The sequence below is a fragment of the Chrysoperla carnea genome, unplaced genomic scaffold (genome assembly GCF_905475395.1).
Source record: "Chrysoperla carnea unplaced genomic scaffold, inChrCarn1.1, whole genome shotgun sequence".
Lineage (NCBI taxonomy): Eukaryota > Metazoa > Arthropoda > Insecta > Neuroptera > Chrysopidae > Chrysoperla > Chrysoperla carnea.
Window position 1 is genome coordinate 54,920 of NW_025408271.1, and position 11,782 is coordinate 66,701.

Consider the following 11,782-nt stretch of genomic DNA (forward strand, 5'->3'; position numbering starts at 1 on the left):
ATGCCAAAAATGATCAAATTTGACATTTTTCGATAGAAAAAACATTTTTTAAAAATTTTCGATTTTACAACAAGAGACTCATGCCTATTCAAATCATTGCAATTTTGATCCAAATAAGTCAAAATGTATACAAAAGGGTCGTATATGACTGGAATAAGTATAAATAAGCCAAAAATGATCAAATTTGACATTTTTCGATAGAAAAAAACATTTTTTGAAAATTTTCGATTTTTCAACAAGAGAGTCATGACTATACAAATCATTGCAATTTTTATCCAAATAAGTCACAATGTATACATAGAGATCGTATATGACTGGACTTAGCATAAATAAGCCAAAAATGATCAAATTTGACATTTTTCGATAGAAAAAACATTTTTTGAAAATTTTCGATTTTTCAACAAGAGGGTCATGACTATACAAATCATTGAAATTTTGATCCAAATAAGTCAAAATGTATACAAAGAGGTCGTTTATGACTGGACTAAGTATAAATAAGCCAAAAATGATCAAATTTGACATTTTTCGATAGAAAAAACATTTTTTTAAAATTTTCGATTTTTCAACAAGAGACTCATGCCTATACAAATCATTGCAATTTTGATCCAAATAAGTCAAAATGTATACATAGAGGTCGTTTATGACTGGACTAAGTATAAATGAGCCAAAAATGATCAAATTTGACATTTTTCGATAGAAGAAACATTTTTTGAAAATTTTCGATTTTCAACAAAAGAGTCATGACTATACAAATCATTAAAATTTTGATCCAAATAAGTCATAATGTATAAATAGAGGTCGTTTATGACTGGACTAAGTATAAATAAGCCAAAAATGATCAAATTTGACATTTTTCGATAGAAAAAACATTTTTTATAAATTTTCGATTTTTCAACAAGAGACTCAAGCCTATACAAATCATTGCAATTTTGATCCAAATAAGTCAAAATGTATACATAGAGGTCGTTTGTGACTGGACTAAGTATAAATAAGCCAAAAATGATCAAATTTGACATTTTTCGATAGAAAAAACATTTTTTGAAAATTTTCGATTTTTCAACAAGAGAGTCATGACTATACAAATCATTGCAATTTTGATCCAAATAAGTCAAAATGTATATATAAGGGTCGTATATGACTGGACTAAGTATAAATAAGCCAAAAATGATCAAATTTGACATTTTTCGATAGAAAAAACATTTTTTAAAAATTTTCGATTTTTCAACAAGAGACTCATGCCTATACAAATCATTGCAAGTTTGATCCAAATAAGTCAAAATGTATACATAGAAGTAGTTTATGACTGGACTAAGTATAAATAAGCCAAAAATGATCAAATTTGACATTTTTCAATAGAAAAAACATTTTTTAAAAATTTTCGATTTTTCAACAAGAGACTCATGCCTATACAAATCATTGCAATTTTGATCCAAATAAGTCAAAATGTTTACATAGAGGTTGTTTATGACTGGACTAAGTATAAATAAGCCAAAAATGATCAAATTTGACATTTTTCGATAGAAAAAACATTTTTTGAAAATTTTCTATTTTTTAACAAGAGAGTCATGACTATACAAATCATTGCAATTTTGATCCAAATAAGTCAAAATGTATACATAGAGGTCGTTTATGACTGGACTAAGTATAGATAAGCCAAAAATGTTCAAATTTGACATTTTTCGATAGAAAAAACATTTTTTGAAAATTTTCGATTTTTCAACAAGAGACTCATGACTATACAAATCATTGCAATTTTGATCCAAATAAGTCAAAATGTATACATAGAGGTCGTTTATGACTGGACTAAGTATAAATAAGCCAAAAATGATCAAATTTGACATTTTTCGATAGAAAAAACATTTTTTGAAAATTTTCGATTTTTCAACAAGAGAGTCATGACTATACAAATCATTGCAATTTTGATCCAAATAAGTCAAAATGTATACATAGAGGTGGTTTATGACTGGACTAAGTATAAATATGCCAAAAATGATCAAATTTGACATTTTTCGATAGAAAAAACATTTTTTAAAAATTTTCGATTTTACAACAAGAGACTCATGCCTATTCAAATCATTGCAATTTTGATCCAAATAAGTCAAAATGTATACAAAAGGGTCGTATATGACTGGAATAAGTATAAATAAGCCAAAAATGATCAAATTTGACATTTTTCGATAGAAAAAACATTTTTTGAAAATTTTCGATTTTTCAACAAGAGAGTCATGACTATACAAATCATTGCAATTTTTATCCAAATAAGTCAAAATGTATACATAGAGATCGTATATGACTGGACTTAGCATAAATAAGCCAAAAATGATCAAATTTGACATTTTTCGATAGAAAAAACATTTTTTGAAAATTTTCGATTTTTCAACAAGAGGGTCATGACTATACAAATCATTGAAATTTTGATCCAAATAAGTCAAAATGTATACAAAGAGGTCGTTTATGACTGGACTAAGTATAAATAAGCCAAAAATGATCAAATTTGACATTTTTCGATAGAAAAAACATTTTTTTAAAATTTTCGATTTTTCAACAAGAGACTCATGCCTATACAAATCATTGCAATTTTGAGCCAAATAAGTCAAAATGTATACATAGAGGTCGTTTATGACTGGACTAAGTATAAATGAGCCAAAAATGATCAAATTTGACATTTTTCGATAGAAGAAACATTTTTTGAAAATTTTCGATTTTCAACAAAAGAGTCATGACTATACAAATCATTGAAATTTTGATCCAAATAAGTCATAATGTATAAATAGAGGTCGTTTATGACTGGACTAAGTATAAATAAGCCAAAAATGATCAAATTTGACATTTTTCGATAGAAAAAACATTTTTTATAAATTTTTGATTTTTCAACAAGAGACTCAAGCCTATACAAATCATTGCAATTTTGATCCAAATAAGTCAAAATGTATACATAGAGGTCGTTTGTGACTGGACTATGTATAAATAAGCCAAAAATGATCAAATTTGACATTTTTCGATAGAAAAAACATTTTTTGAAAATTTTCGATTTTTCAACAAGAGAGTCATGACTATACAAATCATTGCAATTTTGATCCAAATAAGTCAAAATGTATACATAGAGGTCGTTTATGACTGGACTAAGTATAAATAAGCCAAAAATGATCAAATTTGACATTTTTCGATTGAAAAAACATTTTTTGAAAATTTTCGATTTTTCAACAAGAGACTCATGACTATACAAATCATTGAAATTTTGATCCAAATAAGTCAAAATGTATACATAGAGGTCGTTTATGACCGGACTAAGTATAAATAAGCCAAAAATGATCAAATTTGACATTTTTCGATAGAAATCACATTTTTTGAAAATTTTCGATTTTTCAACAAGAGAGTCATGACTATACAAATCATTGCAATTTTGATCCAAATAAGTCAAAATGTATACATAGAGGTCGTTTATGACCGGACTAAGTATAAATAAGCCAAAAATGATCAAATTTGACATTTTTCGATAGAAAAAACATTTTTTGAAAATTTTCGATTTTTCAACAAGAGAGTCATGACTATACAAATCATTGAAATTTTGATCTAAATAAGTAAAAATGTATACATAGAGGTCGTTTATGACTGGACTAAGTATAAATAAGCCAAAAATGATCAAATTTTACATTTTTCGATAGAAAAAACATTTTTTGAAAATTTTCGATTTTTCAACAAGTGAGTCATGACTATACAAATCATTGCAATTTTGATCCAAATAAGTCAAAATGTATACATAGAGGTCGTTTATGACATGACTAAGTATAAATAAGCCAAAAATGATCAAATTTGAAATTTTTCGTTGAAAATACATTTTTTAAAAATTCTCGATTTATCAACAAATGACTCATGCCTATACAAATCATTGCAATTTTGATCCAAATAAGTAAAAATGTATACAAAGAGGTCTTTTATGACTGGACTAAGTATAAATAAGCCAAAAATGATCAAATTTGACATTTTTCGATAGAAAAAACATTTTTTGAAAATTTTTGATTTTTCAACAAGAGACTCATGCCTATACAAATCATTGCAATTTTGATCTAAATAAGTAAAAATGTATACAAAGTGGTCGTTTATGACTGGACTAAGTATAAATAAGCCAAAAATGATCAAATTTGACATTTTTCGATAGAAAAAACATTTTTTGAAAATTTTCGATTTTTCAACAAGAGAGTCATGACTATACAAATCCTTGCAATTTTGATCCAAATAAGTCAAAATGAATACATAGAGGTCGTTTATGACTGGACTAAGTATAAATAAGCCAAAAATGATCAAATTTGACATTTTTCGATAGAAAAAACATTTTTTGAAAATTTTCGATTTTTCAACAAGAGAGTCATGACTATACAAATCATTGAAATTTTGATCCAAATAAGTCAAAATGTATACAAAGAGGTCGTTTATAACTGGACTAAGTATAAATAAGCCAAAAATGATTAAATTTGACATTTTTCGATAGGAAAAACAATTTTTGAAAATTTTCGATTTTTCAACAAGAGACTCAGGACTATACAAAAGTAGAAGAGTCACAGCGGTTTCAGCACAGTTTGACCTCAAGTAACCCCGCTTTGATGGTACACTTTTCCAAAAAGGGCAAACCTAGGTGAATGTTGGAAACCTCGTAAGTTGGAGGGGATAGATGACGTCATTGACCAATAGTAAATCAAGATGGCGTTGGGAGGTGTGGTGGGGCGTGGCTGACAGAGCGTTAGTGTGTTTCTTGGCGGAAGTGGGGCTTAAAGTGGTGGGCGTGGTTTTGGAAGTGGGGCTTAAAGGGGGCGGGAATTGGACGTTAGATAATCAACCCCAAAGAATGGTACACTTTTCCAAAAAGGGCAAACCTCGGTTGAATGCGAAGTTGGAGGGGGGACATCATTGACCAATAGTAGCGCTGTAAAAATCAAGATGGCGTCGGGAGGTGTGGTGGGGGAAGGAATGGCTGCCTAAGCATTGATGACGTCATTGGCTTTGACCAATAGTGGCGGAGAGTGAACAGGGGGCGGGACGTAAGGGCAAACCTAGGTGAATGTTGGAAACCTCGACATTGGCCAATAGTAAATCAAGATGGCGTCGGGAGGTGTGGTGGAGGAGAATAATGGCTGCCTAAGCATTGATGACGTCATTGGCTTTGACCAATAGTGGCGGAGAGTGAACGGGGGGCGGGACGTTGACATTAGTTAGCAATTTTCAAGAATATGTTAATTTGACCTTGAAAAATATTGTAATTTGACACTTTATACATGATAAAATTCAAGATACGTGACCGGATGTTAATATTTTTTTTTTTTATTGAGTCAGCATTGTAATATGACACTTGAAATTTACATAATAAAAATACATGTTCAAACTTGTTTGAATGGACTTTGATCTTAAAATAATTTCACACGTGTCAGCATTTTTCAAGAATATGTTAATTTGACCTTGAAAAATATGATATCATCATCTTGTAACAAGTTCAAACTTGTTTGAAATAATTTTACATGTGTCAAAACACGTGACCGGATGTTAATATTTTTTTTTATTGAGTCAGCATTGTAATATGACACTTGAAATTTACATAATAAAAATACATGTTCAAACTTGTTTGAATGGACTTTGATCTTAAAATAATTTCACACGTGTCAGCAATTTTCAAGAATATGTTAATTTGACCTTGAAAAATATGATATCATCATCTTGTAACAAGTTCAAACTTGTTTGAAATAATTTTACATGTGTCAAAACACGTGACCGGATGTAAATATTTTTTTTTTTTATTGAATTAGCAATGTAATATGACACTTGAAATTTACATAATAAAAATACATGTTCAAACTTGTTTGAATGGACTTTGATCTTAAAATAATTTTACACGTGTCAGCTATTTTCAATAATATGTTAATTTGACCTTGAAAAATATGATATCATCATCCTGCTACAAGTTCAAACTTGTTTGAACATGTTCAAACTTGTTTGAACATGTTTAAACTTGTCTGAATTCCAAGAAAAAATAATTAGTTTGAATTACGATTATAAAAATATCAAATTACAACTTTTTTAGTGGTGGGGATAATGCTATAAAAAGTGATGTACGTAGCTGTTGAAGTATCTCTTTTGAAATTCACCTTTGCTTCAGTTAGTTTTTTCTTATTATTATTATTATTATTATTATTATTATTATTATTATTATTATTATTATTATTTTTTGTTTTTGGTATATTTATTATTCTAAACTTAGTCTATATATTTTATACAAAAAACAAATATTACTCAGTTGTAAGTTAACTTTAGTGTTGAACGTTCGGTAACGTATATTTTGCTTAGTATTTGAAAATATAACGGTAAGTGTAAAATTTTTTAAATAATATTGTGAAACTTAAATATAATTTTTTTGAAAGATGGACACCTACGAACAAAATGTTATGCAAACGCTAAACGCGGTACCTCAAGGTGGTAGCACTGATATGATGAAGAAAGTGGAGAGAGCGTTGAGGCTCATCAAGACGGTGGAGGAAGCTGAGCGATGGATGATACTTAATAAGCAGAACATCCGCTTATTCAAAAAGATGTTGATGTTAAAGAAAGAAAATCCTCTGCGTCTTGAAGCTAATATTGGACTTTGTAAATCATACCAGCGGCAACTTCACCGACTGCGATTAGATTTAGTTAAACAAGGTGGTGGAGTCACCAAAAAACAAAATCGACATCTAATCTGGGAGACAATTGAAACCCACCATCAGGGCAGGGTGAAGACTGGTATGATTACAAATTTGGATTATAAAGATCCAAATATATTTTTCAACCGGGCATTTCCAATGTTTAGAAGACACGTTCGGCGTGAGCTAGTGAAGCATCCCCTCAAGGTAAGTAAAATTTAAGATTTATAATTTAAATAGTCTAATGAGATTTTATTTCAGGTGTATATTATGTTCACGGGCAATTTCATTAAGCCCACCACCAAAGAGGAGGATTTGAAAACTTTTATAACGCCGGCCAAGGAAATGTATCTGACAACGGACATGCAGGAGTGGTACATTGATCATGTCAAAAACTATTTGTTGAAAAAATTGGAAGAATTCCAGGAACGCGATAGCGGTTGGGCTCTTGACATGATCATAAATATTCGAGTCCACATGAATAAGTACTCTCCGATCACAGCTGGGACTTTTTGTGAACTACCACCAGTCATCAAAAATAAATTGGCTGTGGTTAATGTCCAGAATAAAGACCAACATTGTTTTCTATGGTCGATAATGTCAGCACTTTACCCGGTTGAAAGGAATCCTCAACGTTTAACTAAGTACCCGCACTATAAATATCATTTAAAATATGATGGATTAAAGTTTCCCATGTCTCTAGATCAAATTAATAAATTTGAAAAGATGAACCCGCATTTATCGATTAACGTGTACGGCTACAAAGATTCGTTTATACATGGTTTGGAAATTTTCCCTGTACGCGTTAGTTCGAACACTGCGGGGCAGAAAATTCATCTATTGGCTGTGGAGAATGGGAACAGTCACCACTTTTGCTGGATAAAAAATTTAGCAAAGTTGGCTCGATCGGGTGTAACAAAATTCGAGCATAAAATATTTTTATGTGATCGATGTCTCAACTATTTTGCTACAGAAGGCAAACTCCAACAGCATTCAGTAAATTGTGGTGAGAAAGAAGCAGTGCGGGTACGAATGCCTGAAACTGATGACGAGCGGTTCGTTGAGTTCAAAGATTTCAACAGCAAGGAACGTGTTGAGTATATGGTGTACGCTGACTTTGAGGCACTATTGGTACCACAACATCATGAAGACATGGAAATGGATCATGGGTCTTATACAAAAAATATTCAAAAACATGTACCCTACAGTGTAGGTTACTATGTTCATTGTACCCATGATCCCAACCAATCGTTTTATAAGGCATACCGTGGTGCTGATTGTGTCAAGTGGTTTGTTCATGAACTGGAACAAGTAGCGTACTCATTAGAGCAAAAAATAAAACACGTTAAACCAATGTATCCGCTCACCGTCGAACAAGAACTGGATTTTATGTCAGCAGAGAAGTGTCACATTTGTGGTAAAGATTTCGTATCCAATTCCATACGTGTTCGCGACCATTCACATCGCACAGGTAATGCAGGTTATTTATTATTTTTTAATTTCATCTAATTTTATATTAATCTATTTTAGGTATCTACCGTGGAGCAGCACACCAATTTTGTAATCTGAATTATCAAGATTCAAGGGTGATACCTGTTGTGATGCACAACTTAAGTGGATACGATTCGCATTTTATTATTGAAGCTCTGCTGACGGAAATCGACGGTCAAGTTGATGTGTTGCCCATCAACAAAGAAAAGTACATCAGTTTCACAAAGCACGTCTCGGACATTCAATTAAGATTCATTGATTCCTTCCGATTTCTCGCAGACAAGTTGGAAAATCTGGCCTCATATTTAGATAATGATAAAAAATCCATTTTACATAAAGAGGTAAATGATAAAAAATAAATAATTTTTAATACAGGGTTGTAATTTGTTTTTTAATTTTTTATAGGTCAGTAATGATGAACAATTTCAATTGCTGACGAGAAAAGGTGTATTTCCATATGAATACATGAGTAGCTGGGGACGTCTCCAAGAGACAAAATTACCACCAAAGGAGGCGTTCTACAGTGTGTTAACAGATGAACACATAACGGATGAGGATTATAACCATGCGATACAGGTATGGAACACATTCAATTTACATACACTAGGTGATTATTCAGACCTGTATATGAAAACTGATGTGTTACTACTTGCGGATATTTTTGAAAATTTCCGTAACACTTGTATTCATAGCTATAGTCTCGATCCTAGTCACTATTACACACTTCCTGGCTATACGTGGAGCGCCATGTTGAAATACACCAATATCAAATTGGAATTGTTCACGGATATTGATGACTTGTTGTTTATCGAGAAAGGAATCAGAGGCGGTGTAAGTCAATGTTCTAATCGCTATGCTAAGGCAAACAATAAGTACATGGAAGAGGGGTATGATAAAACTCAAGAAGATGTCTACCTTATGTATTACGATGTGGTGAACCTATATGGTGCAGCAATGTGTGGATACCTACCAACAGGAAATTTTAAGTGGGTCGACACACCAAACATCGAGGATGTTGCAGATGATTCACCAGTCGGGTACATTTTAGAAGTAGACCTTGAAATACCCCAACATCTACATGATAACTTTAGCGATTTACCGCCATGTCCGGAGACAACGAAACCACCTGGATCAAAACAAAAATATCTTCTGTCAACCCTTTACAATAAGACCAACTATGTCGTGCACTACAGGAATTTAAAACTGTATACACAACTCGGTGTTAAGGTAACAAAATACCACCGTGTGTTACAATTCGATCAATCTGCATGGTTGAAACCATATATTGATTTCAATACCGAGATGCGCAAGAACGCCTCAAATGAGTTTGAAAAAGCATTATTCAAACTCATGATTAATGCCATCTTCGGTAAAACCATGGAGAATGTGAGGAAACATCGGGTTGTGTACATACGAAAAAATTGGGATGGAAAACATGGTGTGAAGAAATTAATTGCCAATCCCAATTTTCACAGTATGATGGTGCTCGACAATGACGTCAGTATTGTTGAAATGAAAAAAACACAGATACGTTTCAACAAACCCATCTACATAGGCTTCACAATTTTAGACATATCGAAAACGTTTGTGTATGACTTCCACTACAACTACATGTACCAACGGTACAACCCCACAAATGTCAGGTTATTATACACAGACACCGATAGTCTAATTTATAGCGTGAAAAATACTGACGTCTATGAGGTCATGAAACAGGATATTAATCGTTTTGATACGGCTGACTATGCACCCGACAACATCTATGGTATGCCACTACGTAATAAGAAAGTCAAGGGTTTAATGTCCGATGAAAATAATGGTGATGTTATGCTAGAATTTGTCGGATTACGTAGCAAAATGTATGCTATTCGGGTGCAAAATAAAAAAGAGACTAAACGATCCAAGGGTCTCAAGAAGTCAGCTATCCGAAAACTTACTTTTGAGGACTATAAGCGGTGTTTGCTTGAGAACCGTAACTTTTACCATGTTCAGCAAAGCATCCAATCCAAGCGACACCGCTTACATACCATCAAACAGCAGAAAGTGGGCTTATCACCATTTGACCAAAAACGATACATTACTCACAATTCATGTGAAACAAAACCATGGGGCCACTATAGCATTATTTGTTGAGTGTAAGTATTTTATATTTTTTGTTTTTAATATTTAGCTAATTTTTGCTGTTGTTTCAGAAATGTGTCCTGCTGTTGTGATGATCCTCAAAGTGGTTCGGTATTGTGATAGGTGTACAAACAATTGATAGAGTAGTGCGCATGAACAATTGATAGAGTAGTGGTGGGGGTGTAAAAAAAAACTGATAGTTAGGTGGAATTATTGTAGAAAACAATTTAGTGTTAGTTTAAACATACAAAATGCAAGACTTTGGTAATCATAATAGTGATAACAACTGTATTGTTAATATGATTAAAGATAATTGTAGTTTAAGTACTATAAACAATGTGTTAACAAAGTATTTTAAAACATCGGTTAATATGGCAATTAAATGTGGTCGACCGGAAACTTTAAACTACCTTATTGATAAGGTAGAACAAATGGACTTAGAAGTGAAATTTTCCCCATCGTCAGACGATGAAGACAAACAAATTTGGAACTGGATTTTAAAAAATATCCACTCTGGACAAAAAGATGGAATTGTAGGACTATCCATTTTTGAACAATCTTACTACAGTGTATTTACATCAGACGAGTTATCCGACTATGTTCAAGTGAAAGAAATAATTGAAAATTATCTTATGAAGAAAGATGATGATGATGACAATGGACACTTTTCAGAATAATAATTATAATGTATTTTCGATAATTTATAAATATATATTTTTTAAATATTATTATAATACAACTCTGTTTTATACTTTTCAGAATAATAATTATAATGTATTTTCGATAATTTATAAATATATATTTTTTAAATATTATTATAATACAACTCTGTTTTTATATGTTAGAGATAAAATTTTACAATAAAAATAATATTTTTACAATGTGATATTTTTTATTTTTTTTATAAATCACAAGTATGTTCACAAAAGCGGTCCACTATGACAAATTTTTTATTGTTACAAGTATGTTCATAAAAACGGTCCACTATAAAATAAGACTTTTTTGTCAATATATGAATTGTGTAAAGAGTCGTACCCTAACCGGACTTTAACTTTGGATCCACGTTTAGCTAAGACCTTTTCCACTAAATAAATGTTTGGATCGTGAACTTTTTGTAATTCTTCGGCATAGAAACCACCCTTTATATCATCGTTGTTGTAGTCCTTTAGTAGATATGTTCTTGGGTTTGTAAGCAGATACAGACCAATATTAAACAGGTTAAATCCAGTATTAAACAGATACAGACCAGTATTAAACAGGTCAAAACCAGTATTAAACAGGTTATAACCAGTATTAAACAGATACAGACCAGTATTAAACAGGTCAAAACCAGTATTAAACAGGTCAAAACCAGTATTAAACAGATACAGACCAGTATTAAACAGGTTAAAACCAGTATTAAACAGATACAGACCAGTATTAAACAGATACAGACCAGTATTAAACAGGTCAAAACCAGTATTAAACAGGTCAAAACCAGTATTAAACAGATACAGACCAGTATT

At 31.5% G+C, this 11,782-nt stretch overlaps 1 protein-coding gene across 1 annotated transcript; it reads left to right on the forward strand.

Moving 5' to 3' along the window:
* Window positions 1–7,077: 7,077 nt before the first annotated feature.
* On the forward strand, window positions 7,078–10,112 carry LOC123304869 (the record flags this gene model as incomplete). The annotated part of the gene is made up of 3 exons (XM_044886431.1): window positions 7,078–8,136; window positions 8,196–8,497; window positions 8,562–10,112. Coding segments are annotated over exons 1-3 (2,871 nt in total), but the record flags the coding sequence as incomplete, so codon positions are not given.
* Window positions 10,113–11,782: the final 1,670 nt, after the last annotated feature.